The sequence below is a fragment of the Portunus trituberculatus genome, chromosome 24 (assembly GCF_017591435.1).
Source record: "Portunus trituberculatus isolate SZX2019 chromosome 24, ASM1759143v1, whole genome shotgun sequence".
NCBI classification, from domain to species: Eukaryota; Metazoa; Arthropoda; class Malacostraca; order Decapoda; family Portunidae; genus Portunus; species Portunus trituberculatus.
In genome coordinates this window covers 1,626,674-1,649,643 of record NC_059278.1, presented here as the reverse complement: position 1 = coordinate 1,649,643, position 22,970 = coordinate 1,626,674, and the positions used below count along the sequence as shown (strand labels likewise).

The window sequence follows — 22,970 nt, the reverse complement described above, 5'->3', positions numbered from 1 at the left end:
TGTCCACGTGGCTGCCTCAGACCTTAAAGGGTTATGGGAAAAGGGTTAATGGTTTAAATCAAAGAGTAATTAAGTAATTGGGTAAATGAGGGACAGCCTGGACAGGGAAAAAAAAAGGAAAGGTGAGGAAAGTTAGTTTGAAATGTTAATGTTATTTTCTTATTGATTTATTATTATTTTTTATCTGGCATGCTTTGTGGTGTTCTTGTTATTTTTCTTTACATGTGGTTGTAGTTCATATCACCACATCATCACACTCACCACATCATCACAATCAGTCACCACATCATCACAATCAGTCACCATATCATCACAATCTGTAACCACATCACCACATCCCAGTCACATCATCACAACCACTGTCACCACATCACCACATTTGTCATCACAACATCACATCACTGTCATACCATTACATTATTGTCATCACATCACTACAACTAGTCATCACACTCACCACCACTACCACTAACTTGTGCTTCCTTCCACGTCAATTCTAGCACCACTTATCACCTGCACCAGCACCACAACCAACACATCCACCACAGCCAACACTGCCTCTACCACCTCAACACGCCCACCTCAGCAATAACTACCTCCACTAACAACAACAACAACAACAACAACAACAACAAGAGTAACAAGCTTCTAAAAAAAAAAAAACTCGCTTAACCGGCGCTTTATAGTTTTCCTGCAGACATTCATTTCCTTAGTTCCTGCATAGCACCTTCAGGCACAAGGCGGGGGTCTCACCTGGGGCAGCAGCGGGGCCTCTGGGGATCTGACAGGGGAGGAGGGGCGCTGTCTTCGTAAGTATCGCCCTAAACAGCGGCTGGCGGTCACTACAAGGTTTTCTCCCGCAGAAGGTCTTGAGGAACCGATCTCGAGGCTCCAGAATGAGTTTAGCCACCGGTACGCAACGCCACTGTCACGGTTGTCTTGTGCTTTCCCGCCTGCACCTTCCCTGAGTCTGTCTTCCTGATCTCCGTCTGTCCCTCTCTGCTGTTCGGTCTCCTCTGCGTGGTCTGTGTCACCATCAATCCCTGAGTCACTTAGAGAGACGGCCTGGCTCACTCCCTCAAAGTCCTCACTCCACCTCGCCTCATGGAAAGAACTCTCACTCCCATCACTCCACTTTGCCTCGTTTATTGACTCCTCACTCCACTGCGATTCTACAAAGAGCCTTTCATTTCTTGCACATCTGTGGTAAATAATTTCACCCCCCTCACTCCTGTCATTCCAGCTGTGTTCCAGGGACGACGCCTCACTCTCGTCACTCCAACCCAAGTCGTGGAATGAACCCTCACTCCCCTCACTCGGCGTCCAGTAAGCGTCCTCCCCCTCATCACTCCAGCTGGTGCTCAGACCGAAGTCACTCACGCAGGTATCATGTGGGTCGCCTCTGCCTCTCCCCGTCATGCCCTTCAGAGGAAACAAGCTGCGAGGGTCGACAGATGCGTCCCCCTTCCAGCACCACCCATCGGCAGCCTCACTAGCCACTAAAAGACGTGCGGTTGGTGGTGAAAGTTCATGGTTATCGTTGTGGTGAAGGTTAGTAGAAGGCAGAGCGATGGGACGCCTGAAGGAGGAGCGACAGAAGGAGTGCGTGTAGGTAGCCGGTAAGGACACCAGTTGGGTCTGCACTGAGGGCGTCCTGGTGAGACTCTTCCGACGAGGACGCGAGAAGGTAGCAGACGAAGACACTGATTCGCACCACGACTCCTTCAGCGCCTTCAGGTTGCGAGTCTCAGCGCCCTTGACGAAGAAGCCACGTTGGGTGTGTCCTCGGCAATGTGGGACGCAGGGGACTTGCTGCAGCTTCCCTGTGACATCTCCTTCCTCTGATGGGAGTCGAAGGGTGTCTGTGGGTGTGAGGGAAGGGGCTGCGAGGGAGAAGTGATCCTGGTAGCCAATTGTGGTAATGGGGAGTGGCCTTGAAGTGCCTCTAACGTTATCCTCTTCAAGCACGAGGTATTTGAGAAGCGGATCATGATTGCGTGGCGTCGTCAGCGAGGAGGCGACAGGTAGGGCGGTGGCGCTGAGTGACTGATGTGTTTTCTCGGCGGAGGAGAGTGAAGAGTCCTGACATGATGCGTGCAGGATGGAGTGGTGGCGCGGCAGCCTCCTGTGAGTGGGTGGAGGGTGGCACTCGTGGTACTGGTAAAGTGGATTGATCATCTCGACAGGTGAGGAAGACTATTCAATTTCTCTTCCAACCTGAGATCACAATGAGGTCTATCCACATCCCTCCGTTGTGATGGAGAGAATGGCCGATGCGATTCAGTTATCTCCTTTCCCTTCCCTTTATTTCCCTTCGGTATGTGCCGTCTCATTCACCATTCCCGGAAGACACGCGCGCGGGAAACAAAGGCACTGCTACAGACGACAACACACAGCACGGAAGCAACAATACAACACAGGTACACCACATACACAGCACACAGCCTCCGGGACGCCACACACCACCGCATCACCTTCACATCCCGGCGAGAGTGAGCTGGTGAGGCGCTTTCCCAACTCTGTGACACCACGCTACACTTGGTACACTCTCTCGCCGGCAACACAGCACACGCCCCCGCCTTCCCGCCACCCCAGTCTGTCATCCACGCCTCGAGCATCCACCTACGTCAACTATCCACCCACTCATCTCTCACTCGAGTCTCTTGATAATGAAAATATCCACACTTTCTAAATCATGAACACAACACTCAATTCCCTCCAGCATTGTGATCTCCCAACACACACACACACACACACACACACACACACACACACACACACACACACACACACACACACACACACGAGCACGGGTTTCACCACACACCCAACCAAGCGTTTCCAGTCATCTCTATTTTCACCATTTTGAGGATACTGGTGACACAGCTTTCCTATCTGACTCTTCATCTGTGCCTCATCTGTGTCACATCTGCGTGGTTCCCTCCCTCCCTCCCTTCCTCCCTTCTTTCCTTTACCTCCGCCTCGGGTCTTTCCTCTTCCTCCCATTCATCCTCCCTTCCTTCATCTTCCACGATCCCTCCCTCAGGAAAGGCAAATAGACTTCTCTCTCTCTCTCTCTCTCTCTCTCTCTCTCTCTCTCTCTCTCTCTCTCTCTCTCTCTCTCTCTCTCTCTCTCTCTCTCTCTCTCTCTCTCTCTCTCTCTCTCTCTCTCTCTCTCTCTCTCTCTCTGGCATTTCCTCTTTCCCACATTCATTTTATTTAGTTTTTCTTTATATAAAGATGCTCTCTCTCTCTCTCTCTCTCTCTCTCTCTCTCTCTCTCTCTCTCTCTCTCTCTCTCTCTCTCTCTCTCTCTCTCTCTCTCTCTGCTCTGCTTGTCACCAACATATGTATCACTCAATGACATCTTCATTTCCCTTCTTCCTTTCCTGCGCCTGATTCACACTTCAATCTTTCCAACGCGGCGATAGACTGACTGTGAACTTCCCTTCTTCTGCGTCTCCGTCAGTATAACTCAGGGCTTTCCTCGCTCCCTCACGTCAACGAAGGGCCAAAGGTGCAGGATAACTCAGTATTTCATGGTACTTATTTGAGGATACGAGTTCAGGATTGGTGCTTCTTGTAGGAGTGGCTGGGTGGTCATCTGTTCCTGTCCTTCCTGAAGCCAAGATTTTTGTTCTCTCGCCACGACTATTTCCAAAGGCCACTGTAGAGATGCTCACCGAGTGCTTTTCATGTTTATTGTATGGAAATCTTGTTAATATCTGACTAGAACCGTAAAACACCATGAAAAACACGTCACTTCACCTACACAGTGTCCAAAGTAGAGATGCGTTGCGGAAGTGTCTCAGAAAGCGATCCACAAGAACTACGACCCGACAAGGACACGAGAATCACAACTACAATCCGTCACTGTCACTAACACAATCAGTCACCATCACCAATACAATCAGTCACCATCACCAATACAATCAGTCACTATCACCAATACAATCAGTCACCATCACTATCTTCAAGCAGGAGGAGAGAGAAAAAAAAAAGCCAACAAGAAGGTGGAGAGAATGAGACTAATCACCAGGTAAAGATAAAAGATGATAACACGAGGCAGTCACCAAGAAACGAACACTTTTCTAGTCATCCTCGCAACACCACACGCTGCGGAAATGAGAACACACACACACACACACGCACACGCACACACATACACATGGAGGTACTCACCACTCTCTGCTCAATCCACTCATCGTGATTGTAAGGGATGCAGCCGTCCAGGTCCTCCGTCAGCTGGTTCTTGTCTATGTAATCGTGAAGGTCCGCGACGCAGTTACACACCACCACCTGCAGGCGACCAAGGTGCTCATGAGGGAAACAGGTGAGCAGCAGGTGAAGCAATGAGGTAATCAGGTAATTTGGCTGTTAGTGTATGCTTTTGAATATTACACACAATTATGAAAGTGGGGAATTTTTCTTTATATCTAAGATGGGGAAGCTGGCTAAGGGTAACAAAAAATATTAAAAAAAGCCCTTCTTAGTTGTCAGTCCCCTGTAGTTTCAAAGGGGTTAGTCAGGAGAAAGAGGTAAATGTCTTGAAATCTCCCTTTTAAATGAAGTCAAGTTATAGGAAGTTGGAAATACAGAAGCAGGCAGGGAGTTACAGAGTTTACCAGAGAAAGATATGAATGATTAAGAATACTGGTTAACTCTTGCATTAGGGAGTTGGACAGAGTTATAACTTTTTTTTTTTTTTAATCTAAACCACAGTCTCTCTCGTATAAATGAACAAATCAATGAATAAAGGGAATAAGTATGTTCTGTCAGGGATCAGCACGTGTAGTTCTGATGGCTTCTTGCAGCTTCTCTCACTCTAAAGGTTCTTAACTACATTCATCTCCACTTAAGTGTCTCCTTGCGGGTTCTCATAAGAAGCTTAGTCACCCACATAATTCTGGCCGTGGGTTTTAAAGTGTGTTTCTGTAATGCTCCTTTATTGATAGTCCCCTGGAGTGTGCTAGTACGCGTTTTTCACTTACTCACTCGCCTACTTACTCACCCCACAATCTTATGCAATTATCACTCACATCTTATACAATTCTCACTCACCTACTCACACACTCACTCACTCGCATATCCAGTCCCGTACTCATTCAGTCATTTATCTATCTACCACTCACTCAGTCACTCAGTCAATCAATCAACCATTTACTCACTCACCTACTCACACATTTCCCTCACATATGCATCTACCCACGCACACATTCAGTCATCTATCTACCTACTCACTCACTCACTCGGTCACCACTTACTCGTCTACCAACACACTCATTCATTCATCCATCCTATCTATTCACGCACCACCTTTACTCACTCACTCACTTGCTTACTTTTTTCACTCACTCACTCACTAATTCACTTCCTCCTTCACTCACTCACTCATTCACTCACCCGAAACTTAAACTCGTCCCGGAAGATCTTGTTGGACACCTCCGAGATGGCCTTCTGCAGGAACCCGGCTGGCCTGAGCACGTACGCCACGGTGATGAGTCCCGGGAAGAAGCCCTGCAACACGCAACACCCGCCCCTCCGTCAGGTAAAGGCTGGATGCAACACTCACGCTAACCAACACTCCAATATACATTACTTTCTTTTCTAACACACACACACACACACACACACGTTCTTCAAAGCCGTATAATAATGCAACACAATACACGCAGCACCTTCAACACACTTTAATGTAACACAAATGATATAATAGACGTATCCTGAAACAAACAATACTTCGTTCCTGACACAACAACACAAAGTAGAAGACACGTAACACAGCGCAACACAATTAAAAAAGTATCATAGACACATTTTTCATCCAACGTAACACACATATACAGAAAAAAAATCACCAAAATGCCGCAACACAAATCAAACTACACACGCAACACACAAACAACACAACACAATGCAACACAAATAAAAATAAATCATACAAACACATTTCTCATCCCACGCAACACACATACACACATAAAAAATCCAACTAAACGCAGTAACACAAAATTAATGAAACAGCACACGTAACACACGCAACACACCACAATGCAACACAAAAAAAAAATCATACAAACACATTTCTCATACCACGCAACACACATACATACAAAAAAAATTCACCCAAACACCGCAACACAAATGAAGCAACGCACGCAACATACACGCAACGCAACACGCAACACAAATAAAAAAAAAACAATCATACAAACACATATCTCATCTCACGCAACACACATACACACAAAAAATTCACCCAAACACCGCAACACAAATTAAGCAACATACGCAACACACACGCATCACACCACAATGCAACACAAATAAAAAAAACAATCATATAAACACATATCTCATCCAACGTAACACACATACACACACACAAAATTCACCCAAACACCGCAACACAAACTAAACGACACACGCAACACACCCCAATGCAACACAAATAAAAAGAAATCATACAAACACATTTCTCATCCCACGCAACACACATACACACACGCAACACACATACACACGCACACAAATTCCAGCCAAACACCGCAACACAAATGAAGCAACACACGCAACACACACGCACCACGCAACACAACTTACCGATATTTTGAGGAGAACAGTTTTGACGGAGTTCCATTTGTCATTGCGTCTGTCGATGACCAACACAAACCCCAAGTCGGCGTCCTGAAGCCTGCAACACAAGGACCAATCAGAGGCGAGAATGGTGTCCTCTTAACCAATAGAAAGCCGCCATCGTGAAGCCCAACAGCCAATCAGGATGCGAGTTTATTTTTCCACTTTTTTTTTTTTTTTTTTTTTTTGTTAGTAAATATTTGATTTTTTTTTTTTTTTTACTTTTCTATTCCTTCTTTTTTTTCTTCTTCTTCTTTTCTTCCTTCTCCTCCTCCTCCTCTTCCTCTTTCTCCTCCTCGACTTCCTCCTCCTCCTTTTTCTCCACCTCCTCCTCCTCCTCCTCTTTCACCTTCTTCTTTCTCTTCTACTTCTTCTTCTCCTCCTCCTCCTTCTCCTCCTCCTCCTCCTCCTCCTCCTCCTCCTCCTCCTTCCCTCTCCATTGTCACTCATTTAATAATCTTCCAGTGTCCCAAAATAGTCTCTCTCTCTCTCTCTCTCTCTCTCTCTCTCTCTCTCTCTCTCTCTCTCTCTCTCTCTCTCTCTCTCTCATTCACTCCACAAACACACATTATAACCTCCATTTCCTCACATAACCAGGTAAATGCCCCCCCCTACTCCCATAACACCCCCTCCTCCCACCCTTCCCCAACTTAATCTCCCACTCTCACATGAAAGCAAAGCCCACAATCCTCACCCCTTTCTCCCACTAACACCCACACACCAGTACAAGCCTCCCCCCCCCACATCTTCTCTCCCATACAGTCCCTTGCATGCACAGATAAGATTCTCCCATGCACTAATAAGTTTCTCCCACGTAAAAACTCACCTGTTAACCTCCCATGCAGAAGTTAGTCTCTCTCAGGTGCGTTTCTCCCAGGTAAAGGTCTCCCATGCACTAATTAGCTCCTCCCAGGTATATCCCAGCAGGTAAGACTTCCAATACACAAATAACCTCCCATGTAATCATTTCTCAATACACTAATAAGCTTAACTGACATAAATCTTCACTAGAAAAAACTCCCATGCACTGATAAGACTCTCCCAGGTACGTCCTCTCCGTAGTGATAAAAAAAAAAAAACACTCTCCTTGAAAAAACACCGAACGAGAGACAAGAAAAAATAAAATAAAACAAAATGAAATAAGAAAATGCAAGGTAACTTCGCCCCTTTCCCTCAGTACAGGTAAGGTTCCCACAGGTGTGTTCCTCCCCAGGTGTACTTACGAGGGGACTGAGGTGAGGTAGATGATCAGTTTTCGATATTCCTCGTCTCCTAGCTGAGCAAAATTTCCTCTATCCGGGAATGTGAGGATGGGGCAACCCTCTCGCGATTTTCCTCCTGTAAAAATGGGAGAGAGAAAAGGAAGAACACGTGAGAAATAAGTGAAGGAATTGAGTTGGGGATGAGAGAGAGAGAGAGAGAGAGAGAGAGAGAGAGAGAGTGTGTGTGTGTGTGTGTGTGTGCAAGAGGATTACAGAGAATTATATGAATCTTACAAACACACACACAAGCACGCACACACACACACACACACACACACACACACACACACACAAACACACCATGAAGCAAAACAAATTTCATGCTCTTAGATCTAAAAGTAAATTAAATGTGTGTGTGTGTGTGTGTGTGTGTGTGTGTGTGTGTGTGTGTGTGTGTGTGTGTGTGTGTGTGTGTGTGTTTTCCCTAAAGTTGCGTGAGGCCTCAGCTGCTGCACTAAAATTTATCACCTCATCTCATGTAGCCGTGTCCCATCTGTGAGGGCGGCCAGGGAACGACGCTTGTATGTATATGTGTTTGTACCACCACCACCACCACCACCAGCAGCAGCAGCGTCAGGAGTCTCGAGAAACACACTAGTTATCCTTGAAAGTGCTCGTTTTCTTTTACTATCCAATATCGTTCCCTTCCATTTTCTTTATTGTCTCGCCGGAGCTGACTAACAAGAAAAACAGATTACTCTACACGGCGCTGTAAAAACATGAATTCTGAAACACTTTGCTATTTTGAAACACAACAAAGATGAATAGCCGTGTTTCTAAAGAGTGTTAATCCTGTTAATACCGTAGAAATCCTGTTAATGTCACTAGAACCTTTAAAAAAACACCCTTTAAGAACTACGTACTACAGAGCCTTTTGAAAGCGGTGAAGGAGCAGAGCCACAAGCATTTCAAAATATGATGCAAAGACGTGGTTTTCTAAGGCTGCAGTTCACGAAATACCCAAAAGATGGCGCCTCTATCACTCAGACTGTTCATCTCCCGCCAAAACTTCCACATAATCGAGTTTACAGTGATATTTTTGCTGCAGGTGATAAAATGTGACGGAAGGAAAGTGTCTGAGAGAAAACGACGAGGTTTATTTAGTACGAGAAAGAATGTCCATAAATTTCATCTCTGTGTGATATTTTAGTTTCCGCGAGATAGGTTGGGAGAGAAAAGGAGGAGGAGGAGGAGGAGGAGGAGGAGGAGGAGGAGGAGGAGGAGGAGGAGGAGGAGGAGGAGGAGGAGGAGAAAAGACAGACTGCAAGAAAGGAAAAAATAAAGAAAGGAAGAAAGAGAAAGAGAAAGAATGAAAAGAAAGAAAAGAATTAAAGAAAAAGTTGAAAAGGAGGGAAAAAGGAAAGTAAGAAATACAAAAGAACGAGAGAGAGAGAGAGAGAGAGAGAGAGAGAGAGAGAGAGAGAGAGAGAGAGAGAGAGAGAGAGAGAGAGACAGACAGACAGACAGACCAATAGACAGACAGACAGATAGATAGACAGAGACCAATAGACAGACAGATAGACAGACAGAGACAGACACAGACAGACACAGAAACAGAAACAAAAAGAAGGAAAGAAAGAAAGAAAGAGAAAACGTGTGTGTGTGTGTGTGTGTGTGTGTGTGTGTGTGTGTGTGTGTGTGTGTGTGTGTGTGTGTGTGTGTGTGTGTGTGTGTGTGTGTGTGTGTGTGAGAAAAAAAATGTAAAAAAAAAAAAAAAAAGAAAAAGAAAAAAATATCCATTAGACTTCACCAAAACAAACTTACCAACCATAAGTCACACAGTATTCATCCTCTTTATACACACCCAATGACACGCTGCCCTCATTCACCCCTAGCTAGAGAAATGGACGGGGCCAGGAGTGGTATACCGTGTGGAGAATTGAAGGTCAGGATTGCGGGAGAGACTAGAAGGTGGAGGTGATTGAAACTGTTGATACTGACGAACTGAATTGATGGGGCTATGATGTGATGGTCAGGAGGATTAGGAGGAAGAGGAGGAGGAGGAGGAGGAGGAGGGATAAGAGGATGAGTTAGGGAATAAAGTTTGAAGGAGGAAGAGAAGGAGGACGATGTTACTGAGAAGAAAGATTAATTGAAGAGGAGGAGGAGGAGGAGGAGGAGAGGAGAGGAGAGGAGAGGAGAGGAGAGGAGAGGAGAGGAGAGGAGAGGAGAGGAGAAGGAGGAGGAGGAGGAGGAGAGGACAAGGAGGAGGAAAGAAGAAAACAAGGACAAGAGGATAAGAAGAAGGACAAGGATGAGAATGAGGGCATGGAAGAAGAAGAAGAAGAAGAAGAAGAAGAAGAAGAAGAAGAAGAAGAAGAAGAAGAAGAAGAAGAAGAAGAAGAAGAAAAAAATAAAAAAAAAAAAAAAACACCACAAAAACAACAACAAAAGGACAAGAAGAAAAAGAAAAAAAACAAAGAAAAAAAAAAACAAGGTTGAAGAAGGAGAAATTGAAGAAAAAAAAAGGAATGAAACTAGAACTCAGGTATATAAAGAACAACATCAAAACCAGCATAAACTTGAAAAAAAAAAATAAATAAATGATAAAAAAAAGAACGAAAGATGAAGAAATGTATGAAAGAATTACTGGAATGAGATAGAACCACCTCCCTTAAAAAGACCCATTGAAAGAACTGAAGAAATAGAAAGGTTAATGAGAATTCTAAGGAAATATAAAGAAATATGAAGGAATTCGAGATATCAGCAAAAAAAAAAATATATATATATAGGAGTAAATTGAAGAGAAAAAGGTTAAATTTAGAACTCAAGTATATAATGAAAAGGATCAAAGCCATTATAAGCTCAATTTTAAGTTCAGTCTTCATCAACACTCTCTCTCTCTCTCTCTCTCTCTCTCTCTCTCTCTCTCTGATTAACTTTTTCTTTTCATTTTCACTATTTCCTCAGTTTCATTGTGTCTTCTCTTCTCTCTTTCTTTCTTTCTTTCTTTCTTTCTTTCTTTCTCTTTATTTTTCTCAATTGTTTATTAATTTGTTTCCTTCCTACGTATTTTCTTTTATGTTGTTTTTTTTCTTTTTCTTTTTGTTTCTTGTGGATTTTTTGTTCTTGTATGTCTCGTCTTCTCTTTCTTCTTCTTCTTCTTCTTCTTCTTCTTCTTCTTCTTCTTCTTCTTTTTGTTTCTGAGTGTCCATTTTTTCTGTTTTCTTTCTCCAATATTTCGTTTTCTTTTTTTGTATGTTTTGTCTTTCTTTCGTCTTCTTATATAACGTTTTCTCATACGTGTCTTCTTCTTCTTCTTCTTCTTCTTCTTCTTCTTCTTATTCATTTTTGTATGTTTCATCTTTCTTCGTCTTCTTTTGTGACCTTTACTGGCACCTGTCGTCTCCTTCCTCCTCCTCCTCCTCCTCCTCCTCCTCCTCCTCCTCCTCCTCCTCCTCTTCCTCCTCCTCCTTCTTCTTTATCTTTTCTCCTACTTCATTTTCTATTTCTTCCTTAGCATACCTCCTCCTCCTCCTCCTTCTCCTCCTCTTCCTCCTCCTCCTCCTCCTCCTTCTTCTTTATCTTTTCTCCTACTTCATTTTTTATTTCTTCCTTAGCATCTGTCCTCCTCCTACTTCTACTTATCCTCCTCCTCCTCCTCCTCCTCCTCCTCCTCCTCCTTTTCTCCTACTTCATTATCTATTTCTTCCTCAGCGTCTGTTTGTTTGCCTTTCTTTCGCACACCTCTCTTGTGATGTAATACTCTTTTGTCTCTCCTTCCCTCCTCTTCTTCTCTTCTTCCTCAGTCTCCATCTCTGTCCTCTCTTTGAAGTATTTCCTCCTCCAGTAATCCTCTTTTCTCTTGCTATTTTCCATTCTTCTTCTTCTTTTTCTCTATTTCCCATTTCGCTTTCTTCTCTTTGTATATACTTCCTCTATTTCGCATTCTCCTTTTTTTAATTTTATATTTTCTCTTTCTAGCTTTCTTCTATTACCAATTATTTCTCTCTCTCTCTCTCTCTCTCTCTCTCTCTCTCTCTCTCTCTCTCTCTCCAGGTCCCCTCACTGAAACTCCTCCCTCAGGTACACAACTCAGTTTAATCCAAAGTTTCGTGTCCCCTTCTCCCATCAGCTTCCCGTCCCCTCACCTGCGCCGCCTCACCAACATAATTACCTGTTTAAGGCGTCTCTACCCACAGGTAAAGACACACACCTGTTTTTTTTAGTCCTTCATCTTTTTTCTATACCATGTGGCCTTTTCACGGGAATTTCTGGGCTAAAGGCGATATTTTTTGGGGTACCTCCTATCTCAAAGCCCACCCGCTAGGAAACCGTTGCCCCGAGTGAGGAAGCCCAACCTACACTCGGACCGTGGACAGGATTCGAACCCGTGCGCTTGGAGACCCCTCGGACCTCAAAGCACGCATGGTTCACTGTACCACGGCGGCCCTTTGATTTTTTTTTTTTTTTTTACGTGTTTTGCTTGTTCTTCTCTTGTGGTTTAATATTTTGTTTTTTTTCTATTATTTTTTCCTCTTTTAATTTCGTAATTCGTTTCTTGTTAGTTTTTTTTTTTTTTTTTGTTTCTCTGAAGTGTTTGTCTCTTTTTGATCTTTCCTCTTCTCTCTTTTCTTTTATCTTTTTTTTTTCGTTTTTTTCTTCGTGTTTGTTGATGTTGTTTTTATTACTTGTTTTTGTTATTTAGGTTCAAACATCTCTCTTCTTCTTTCTTTTTTCTTTTTTTCTTTTATTTTTGTTCAGTTTTGTTATTGTTATTGTTGTTGTTGTTGTTGTTGTTGTTTCTTCTTCTTCTTCTTCCTGTTTTTGTTTTTATTTGTTGTTGTTGGTTCAGGTTCAAATCTCTCTTCATTTCTTTTTTTATTTTTATTTTTCTTGACGTCCAGGTTTGTTGTTGTTGTTGTTATTTCCATTTGTTGTTGTTGTTGTTGTTATTTTCATTTTTTGTTGTTGTTATTTTCATTCGTTGTTGTTGTTGGTTTAGGTTCAAATCTCTCTTCTTTTTATTTTCTTTTTGCTATTTGTTGATGTCTATTTTCTTTTTTGCTATTTGTTGATGTCTAAGTTTGTTGTTGTTACTATCATTTATTGTTGTTGTTGTTATTCTCACATATTGTTATTGTTATTCTCATTCGTTGTTGTTGTTGGTTCACGTTCAAATCTCTCCTCCTCTTTTTTTTCCTTCATCTTTGTTGCTGCCATTATTATTCTGGTTCACAAGGTCCAGCTGGAATAATTAGATTTGCCCTTCATTATTTATTCTCTTTACTACTCGCTCCCTTTGTTCTTCCTTCCTCGTTAGTGGGTTCATCTTTTCCTCTTCACTCTCTTTCCCTCCTCCCATTTCCTGTAGCTGTGTTTATATTTATCACATTTCGTTTAAAAAGTTGTATTTTAACATTCATTTCCCATTTGTCCTTTTTTTTTTTTTTTTTTTCTATTCATATCTATTCTCCTTTTTCTTTACAATTATTTCCCATTTTCTTCTTATATTTACCAGCTTCACTTCAAAAAAAATGTGGCATCTTTTATTTTCCCGCCAAAAATATATAGTTCCTACTCGTTCTCATTTCCTTCCCAGCTCGTTATCCTATTCGTATCTATTCTCTTCTTTCTTTACAATTACTTGACATTTTCTTCCTATATTTACCAGCTTCACTTCAAACAACTGTCGCATCCTTTACTTTAAAAAAAAATAAATAGTTCCTACTCGTTATTATTTCCTTCCCTGCTCGTTATCAATCTTCCCCTCGCGTCTCCTCTCACCTGCGCACCTTCCTTCCCACCGCCAGAGCCCGCCAGAACCCGCCGTCTCCGCCTCCCCGCCGTGTCATTACCCATTCATATCCCTGCCAGAGACGCGAGATTCCGCCCTTCCTCAGATAATTGGATTCAGGCTCAAGTTTATACGAGGCAGACTCCACCTGAAGAACAGACGCGCCCTGCCTCTCCCCTGCCTCACCCCTGCCTCACCCTTGCCTCGCCACGCCCTTCTCACTCTCCTTGCTCCTAAAGTTCGGGGAGGAAAGACACTAACGTTGGGTAAAGGGACTATTAAATAACTTTCCCCTTATTCTCCTTCCTCGTCAGCGTCGCCGTCAGCCTCCTCACTCTCAACTTCAAAGGGTGTTAGTCTCCGGTGCTCTTGATCCTTTAACCCGCTTCAGTACCCTGACGCGTTTATTATTTGGTGATTTCACACTGCTTCAGAAATTCATGTGAGGGATTAAAATAGTGAAGACTGTAGCCAATAATCTTCTGCCCTTCGTAGATCCTTCCTAATGTCAATAAAATCGTCTAATCATACCCAAAACTCAAGGTAGAAATGCGTTCCAGCGCTGAAGGGGGTTAGGTTAGGTTAGGAAGGTAGAAATGCGTTCCAGTGGTGAAGGGGGTTAAAGCAAGTCTTGTTTACGTCTCTAAAGCATAAAGTCCCCTAAAAAATGCAGTAGAAATCTCAAAGTCAGCTTATCAATATCCTTTGCTTTATTCCATTCGTTTATAAGTCTTAGTATGAGAAAACATTTAAGTTATTCACCATTATTCTCATTTTCTTACTCCCTCCTTACAAGACGCCATATGACCTCCTTCCAGCACCGCCTTAAGTCAATAAATCTATCCATCCATCTATCTCTCAGTTAATCAGTGACTCCTTTACTCTGCCACACCAGGAAGCTTTCCAATGACTCCCAGACTGACTTAATGGCAGTGATAACTTGTATTGACTGCAAGATGGACTGCTAATAGGCAAGCACGAGGAGGAGGAGAAGGAGGAGGAGGAAGAAGAGGAGGAGGAGGAGGAGGAGGAGGAGGAGAGGAGAAGGAGAAGGAGGAGGAGGAGGAGGAGGAGGAGGAGGAAGGAGAAGGAAGAAGGAAGAAGAAGAAGAAGAAGAAGAAGAAGAAGAAGAAGAAGAAGAAGAAGAAGAAGAAGAAGAAGAAGAAGAAGAAGAAGAAGAAGAAGAAGAAGAAGAAGAAGAAGAGAGAGAGATGATGATGATGATGATGATGATGAGAGAGAGAGAGAGAGAGAGAGAGAGAGAGAGAATAATAAAAAAAATAGCAGAGAGCAAGACATTTAAAGGAGAATGAGACAAAAAAAACAACAACTACATAGAAACATGATATGATAAAATGAACGACGTGTGTGTGTGTGTGTGTGTGTGTGTGTGTGTGTGTGTGTGTGTGTGTGTGTGTGTGTGTGTGTGTGTGTGTGTGTGTGTGTGTGTGTGTGCAGGACTTACCGGTAATAATGGCGTACTGGGCGTGTAGCAGCTCGCTCACATCTCTGACGCTTAGTGCGCAGCCACCCTCCTCCAGCACCTCGTCTGTGGGGATCAGGAAAGCGGCGTTAGTGGGAAACAGGGCCGGACAGTGTTCACTTAATACCTTCACCTTCCTGCACCACGACTAAGGTTTAATATCATGCCTCAATACTGGTAATACTGTTTTCACCTACTCAATGGGGTAAGAGGGTGGTGTCAGTGTGGTAGAGGGGAACATTAACCCCTTCAGTACCATATTAAGTTTTGTTAGTGAGGTAGAGGGGAACATTAACCCCTTCAGTACCATATTCAATTTTCAATATTCATTCTGGTTACTATTTGGCGATTTTACACAGCTTCAGGAACTTACGTGAGGATTAAAATGGTGAAGATTCTGGTTATATATCTTCTGATCTCCATAAACCCTTCCTAATGTCAATAAAATCGTCTAATTACACCAAAAACTCAAGGAAAAAATGCGTATCAGTATTGAAGGGGTTAAGGGACATCAGATTATGTAGTGTTCCCTTAATACCTTCACCTGCACCACTACTAAGGTATACATCATGCCCCAGAAGTGGTGTTAGTGAGGTAGAGGAGAACAGAAGTGGTAATATGTTTTCACCTACTCAAAGGGGTAAGGAAGTGGTGTTTGGTAGAGTGGTGGAAGAGTATAGAGCTTCACATCTTTATCTTCCTGAAACACGTCTAAGGTTTAATATCATGCCTCAGATGTGGTAATACTGTCTTCACCTAGTCAACGGGAGGCGAGGAAGCAATGTTAGCAAGATAGAGAGAGAGAGAGAGAGAGAGAGAGAGAGAGAGAGAGAGAGAGAGAGAGAGAGAGAGAGAGAGAGAGAGAGAGAGAGACATTAAGTTATGGCTATAGTCTTTACTTAATGCCTTCAACCTTCCCGTACCGTGGCGAGGGTCTAATATCACTCGACACACGCTCTACTCAGTGGCAGTGTGGGAAGATGTATTAGTAACATAGAGGCTGGGATATCATGTTAAGGGATCCAGTTTAGCATCTGCGCCTTTCCCTCCCTGCCAGTATCACGAGTAGAATCCAATATTATTCCAGATATGCGGTACTAATGTCCTTACCTTGTCTAGGGGAGTTAGGGAAATTGTATTAGTAAGGTAGATGGAGAGACATTAGCTTAAGGGATACAGTGTTCATATATGCCTGTACAGGTTAACTCCTTCAGTACCATGACGCGTTTCTATATTCAGAAACTTATGTGGGGGGGTTGAAATAGTGAGGACTGTGGCTATTAATCTCCTGACCTCCATAGACCCTTCTCAACGCTAATAAAATGGTCTAATCCTACATAAATATCAAGGTTAGAACGAGTCCCAGTATTGAAAGGGGTTAATGCGAGTACATGCACTCTTCCTATTCTCTCGGTATCATTATTTGGGTTTAATATGATTTCGATAACCATTATAAAGTATATGTAGTGCTGAAAGGGTTTAGGATCATTACAAAAGGAGGATCATTGCATAAAAGAACGAAAATCACTACAAAATACCTCTATATAATGCTGAAAGGGTTTTAAATTATTACGAAAAGAAGGATCATTGCGTAAAAAGAATGAAAACGATTACAAAGCACCTCTATGTAATGCTGAAAGGGTTTAAAATTATTACAAAAGGAGGATCATTGCATAAAATAACGAAAGCATTATAAAGTACCTCTATGTAATGGTGAAAGGCTTTAGAATTATTATAAAAGAGGATCATTGCATAAAAGAACGATTCCCATTACAAAACACCTCTCTGTAATGTTGAAAGGGTATAGAGTTATTACAAAAGAGTCATTGCATAAAAAGAACCGAATGTTTACGATAAGTTGGTGGAAATATCATCAAAATTATCATAAAGAGCAGACATGTAATAAAAATTCAAATATTTATCATGTGGAAATGTTTACCTGAAGCTTTGAATGTCCTAACAACATACAAGGCTAACAATTAATTAATATAAGGTGAAGAATTAGTAAAAGAAAGAGTGAACATTGAGATATGATAGATTAATAAAAGAGAATTCACATTACTATTAAAAACAAACAGCGGTGAATCTTATCAGACACACACACACACACACACACACACACACACACACACACACACACACACACACACACACACACGATGGAAACTTAACGGAGCTTACGAAAACTATGCATAAATCCATAAGAAATATCAGTTTAATATAAAAAAAGACGTGACATTGTAAACTTGAATCAATCCATTATGATGATGATGATGATGATGATGATACTACTACTACTACTACTACTACTACTACTACTACTACTACTACTACTACTACTACTACTACTACTACTAATAATAATAGGTAAATAAACAAAGAATATGGCAACTCCAGCTCCAGTGTTGCCATATGACGCTCCTTTTCCTCGGCCTAAAAATAAGAGACTGCACCTTTGAAACTGATGTTATTTACACACTCAAAACCTCATTACTAAAATTAACACATCCGGGAAATCTCAATAAAACAAGCGAGTGTATTAGCAAACCCTCGCCGTTGTTATGTAGCATTATGAATTCAGCCATTTTTACGGGATACCATTAGCCAGCATTCAACTTATATTCGATGCCTGTGTGCGTGGCGTTCCATTAGGTTAACAAAATAAGGGATCGAACCATTTCCATTTGGCGTGTCTGTGAGTGCTTTAGTGGCCTCATCCCCTCGTGTGTCTGTTTTAAGGGTAGTTTTTCTCGTACGTTTTGTGAATTCTGAGTACGACTAAATGTTCCGTTCTGGTCAGTGTTTTCATTCATCTTGTGCTTCATCTATCGAGCTCTCCCGTTTTATTTGTTTCCACTAACTGACTGGATTTTTTTTTTTTTTATTGTGTGTGTGTGTGTGTGTGTGTGTGTGTGTGTGTGTGTGTGTGTGTGTGTGTGTGTGTGGTGATATTTCTCATTGTTATTAGTTTTCAAGTATACGTTTGGACTATGACACACTCTCTCTCTCTCTCTCTCTCTCTCTCTCTCTCTCTCTCTCTCTCTCTCTCTCGTCCGTCAACGTCAAAATATTTCACGGCAGCAAAATTAATAAAAAAAAAAAACTGCAAAGCTCCTGTTTGTTTTTAGCATTTGTGTGTGTGTGTGTGTGTGTGTGTGTGTGTGTGTGTGTGTGTGTGTGTTTTTTTCTTTCCAGAGATCACACACACACACACACACACACACACACACACAATTAGACATTTAATTAGACATCGCCAAGGTCACGCCGAGTAAAACTAAACTAAAGGAAATAAAGAAAAAAGAAAAAAAAGAGAAAAAAAAAGTTAAATAAAATCTGAAAAATAAACAAGCCACTGAACATTACGATTACATAAACACTCTACCAAATCATTCAATCAACAAGTGAGAAAAAAACAAATAAACTCACATACATACATCAGACAATAAATAAGTAAATAAATAAATGAATGAATATATAAGGTACAAGAAAATACAAAAAAAAAAAAAAAACAACCGTCGACTTCCATCAATATTTTTCTTTGGCCTCAAAAAAAAAAAATAAATAAATAAATAAATAAATAAATAAATAAATATAAAAAAAAGTTAATCATATTTTTACTCTATGCTGAAGGAGGAGGAGGAGGAGGAGGAGGAGGAGGAGGAGGAGGAGGAGGAGGAGGAGGAGGAGGAGAAGAAGGAAAAGGAGAAGGAAGAGGAAATGACACGAGAAGAGCGTTGTGAGTTTTCCTTCCTTGACCACAATTCCTTTTCTCTCTCTCTCTCTCTCTCTCTCTCTCTCTCTCTCTCTCTCTCTCTCTCTCTCTTCTCACAATTAAAAAGAGAGGAAAAACCGCTAAGCAATTTTCACTCCCATTAATCTCATCATTTTCACATTTCCCTGTTTATTCACGAGCCTCTCTTAATTGCTCTGCTTTTCCTCTTTTATTTACCTTCCTCTCCCACTCCCTCTCTCTCTCTCTCTCTCTCTCTCTCTCTCTCTCTCTCTCTCGTTAGCCATCAGCAAAGAAATCAAGAAGTGTTTAGTGAGGCAGCCACGAAGGGGAGGCAAATGAGAGAGAGAGAGAGAGAGAGAGAGAGGGAGGGGGGGGGGTAAACACTGAAAGAACTCGAGGGAAATGTGATCGTACCGTACAGAGAGAGAGAGAGAGAGAGAGAGAGAGAGAGAGAGAGAGAGAGAGAGAGAGAGAGAGAGAGAGAGAGAGAGGTGTTTACGTGTTATGGAGACGATAGTAATCTGTTTTATATATGGCTTCGTGTTTACCACCACCACCAGCAGAGAGAGAGAGAGAGAGAGAGAGAGAGAGAGAGAAACCCTGACTCACTAAAATCCACGTTATAATCAGAGCATATATTTTTTCAAGGTAACAATGTGAGAAAACTTCAAGGCCATAATGCAGAGGAATGTTTTAATGCAAGGCAGCGAAGGAGACAAGGACGAAGCTAACAGGATGCTGGAATGACATAGAAGCGATGTGGATAAAAGGAGCATAAGGAAGAAGAGCAACGAAGATAAATGAGGAGGATGGGGAGGAGAAGTAGGAGTGAAGTGATAGTGAAAAGATGAAGATGCAGAGGGTGAGGAGAACGGAATGGATGAAATGTAGAGAGAAATACAGATGGAGGAGGAGGATGGGGAAGAGAAGGAGAGGACGAGGAGGAGGAGGAAGTGGACGAAATAAGGATGGAAATACAGAGGAAGATTGGGGGAGAAAGAAGGAAGAATGACAGGGAAAGGAGGACTAAATACAGGTGAATGATAAAGGAGGAAGAGGATGGGGGAGGAGAAGAAGGAGAGAAGGTGAAAAGATGAAGGTATAGAGGGTGAAGAGAACGAAAAGGACGAAATGTAGAGAGAAATAAATACAAATGAAGGAGGAAGATGGGAAGAGAATGAAGAATGAGGAGGAAGAGAGGACAAAATACAAGTGGAAGAAGAGGAAGATGATGAAATACCGAAATAAATGTGGAAATATAGGTAAAAGAAAAAAAGGAAGACTGGGGAGAAAGAAGGAAGAATGACAGGGAAAGGAGGACTAAATACAGATGAATGATAAAAGGAGGAAAAAGAGAACGAAGAAGGGGTGAAGGAGAGAAGGTGAAAAGAGGAAAATCTAGAGAGTGAAGAGAACGAAAGGGACGAAATGAGGAAGAGAATGAAGAATGAGGAGGAAGAGAGGACAAAATACAAGTGGAAGAAGAGGATGAAGAGGATGAAGTGGACGAAATAAAGATGGAAATAGACAGATATACAAATGAAGGAAGAAGGAAGAGTGACAGTGAAAGGAGGACTAGATGCAGGTGGATAAAGAGGAGGAAGAGGAAGAGGAAGAGGAGGAAATACAAATAGAAATACGAGTGGAGGGGTACTGGGATGAAGAAGGATGAGTGGAAGAGTGGAGGACTAAATACAGGTGGATGAAAAGGAGGAAAAGGATGAGAACAGGAAGGAGAATTGAAATACAGGTGGAGAAGAGGATTGGAAGAAGAAGAAGAAGAAGAAGAAGAAGAAGAAGAAGAAGAAGAAGAAGAAGAAGAAGAAGAAGAAGAAGAAGAAGAAGAAGAAGAAGAAGAAGAAGAAGAAGAAGACAAGAAGAAGAAGAAGACGAGAAAAATATAAATACAGGAGAGAAAGTAGGGTGGGTGGATGAGTGAGGGGTGAAAACAAGAACTACAGGTGAACACAGGTGGATAAGTTTCATAAAAAGATTCCCACAAGTAGACCTGAAGACTTCCTGGAGTCTCTCTCTCTCTCTCTCTCTCTCTCTCTCTCTCTCTCTCTCTCTCTCTAAGTAATTTATATGATAATATGTAATTTGGTTCCCTATATTACGATGGCAGTTCATATAAGTCTCCTAAAGAGTATTAGAGGAGAAAATGTGACTAAATGAATGCTGAGAGAGAGAGAGAGAGAGAGAGAGAGAGAGAGAGAGAGAGAGAGAGAGAGAGAGAGAGAGAGAAGCTTCCGTCAAACCTACACATTTCCTTCATTTGGTATTTGCACTATCTCTTCACTTCCTGTTGTTGTGTTTCGCCTCCAGGATGTAAGTAACCTCGTCTGTCTTGATGCCGTTTTCTATGAGTGTTAAATCTCTTCAGGGGCAACTTTTGGAATCTCTAAATTAATTCCTTCACTCTCAAACACTTATTTCTTGTCATCACATTGTAATTATTCTGAGAAAAAGACAACATTTACATACTCCATCTTTTTCTAAGGCCATATTCAGAAACGCTCTCCTCTCTCACCATGACAATTTTTCAAGTCCCACAGACGCCTAGCGGGATTTTCAAGGCAGTTTCACCTTATAATAAACTAGAAATCTTGCTAACTCATCACCAGAACCATAAAAATAACCTTAACATGACAATTTTTCAAGTCCCCACAGACGACTAGAAGGGTGTCCAAGACAGTTTCTCCTTATAAGCTAAAAATTTTGCTAATCTATCACCAGAACGAAAAAAAATTCCCTTAACCTTTCAGTACTGGAGCACATTTTGATAATTATTTTTATTGGGAATTGACATTAGGAAGGGTCTATGGAGGTCAGATGATTAATGGCCACAGTCTTCTCTATTTTAATCCCCACACGAGATTCTGAAGCTGTAATCACTAAATAGTAAACAGAATAAATATGAAAAACTCGTCATTGTACTGTAAAATCACCAAATAGTAGGAAGAATATATATGAAAACGCCTCATAGTACTGAATGGACTAAAAACATGCGTGCTTTGAGGTCTGAGGGGTCACCAAATGCATGGGTTCGAATCCTGTCCACGGTCCGAGTGTAGGTTGGGCTTCCTCACTCGGGGCAACGGGTTCCTAGCGGGTGGGCTTTCAGATAGGAGGTACCACAAAAAAAGTATCCCCTTTAGCCCATAAATTCCCGTGAAAAGCCCACATGGTATAAATAAATAAAAAAAATATATACTAGAGCCTTTGAAAATAGTCGTGAGAGAGCAAAGCGTTTCTAAATACAGGTATGTTTTTTTCACGGTTTTATCAATTTATTTCTTTATTTACACTTAACCACAGACAATCATGGCTGTCAAACGGGTCAAAACTTCCTTAAAATAAACAAAACCCTAGATTCCGGAAGAGAATGTCGCGTGAGAGCATCAACTTGGCTTCTTTTATCCTCCTGCTCCTTCTCTCCGTCTTTTACCTCCTCCACAAATAGTGTCAAGGGCGCCGTTCATTGATCTTAAGCATATAATGACCCACCGAGACACGCAAGTGACAGAAAACGACAGAAAACGTGAAAAATCCTCAATGGGGAGAACTAAACTAAATGTGTGTTGACCCCTAGAACTCCACATTCCGTGACTAGGAGGCAGAGGTGGAAGGGGAAGAGTGTGTGGTGGTACTAGAAGAATTAAGTGAAGGATAAGAGGGAGGAGGGCCACAAACTACATACTTGTGCTGTGCGGGTGGGGAAGGCCAAGGAAGGGGGAGGTGAGGGAGAGGTGAGGGGAGATGAGGGTGTAATACTCGCAGTGAATTCTCCCTCACACTCAGCAGAAGCACACAATGGGATGGAGAGAGGAGGGGCGTGGGGAGATTATGATCAGCTGCCGGTCTAACAAGCAGGGAGGATAAAGGCAAAGGAGGAAGTGTAGAATAAGGAAGAGGAGGCATCAAGATAAATGAAGAGGAAGGGGGGAGGGGAAGAGGTGGATGAGTAATTGTGAGGAGAAGAGACGTAAGAGGAAAATGATGGAAGAATAAGAGAGGAGGAGAGAAGAGAAGACAAGAATGAAGATAAGTGAGATGAGGATCAGAATGAATAGTGAGAAAGGAGAAAGAAAGCGAATAAGGAAAATGGAGAGAAAGA

At 42.1% G+C, this 22,970-nt stretch overlaps 1 protein-coding gene across 10 annotated transcripts in view; it reads right to left on the bottom strand.

The window, feature by feature from the left end:
* Positions 1-22,970, bottom strand: part of LOC123508480 (guanine nucleotide exchange factor DBS-like) — a 322,244-nt gene that overhangs the window by 25,081 nt on the left and 274,193 nt on the right. For 9 of the 10 annotated variants that reach the window (XM_045262238.1, XM_045262240.1, XM_045262232.1 and 6 more), the window contains 5 exons: positions 15,100-15,183; positions 7,859-7,973; positions 6,603-6,693; positions 5,403-5,516; positions 4,182-4,298 (listed from right to left, as the gene is read on the bottom strand). In XM_045262238.1, coding sequence (XP_045118173.1) covers positions 4,182-4,298; positions 5,403-5,516; positions 6,603-6,693; positions 7,859-7,973; positions 15,100-15,183 — 521 coding nt within the window. Of the gene's footprint in view, positions 1-753; positions 2,773-4,181; positions 4,299-5,402; positions 5,517-6,602; positions 6,694-7,858; positions 7,974-15,099; positions 15,184-22,970 lie in introns of those variants that run through there. The other variant, XM_045262237.1, reaches the window with a different exon arrangement.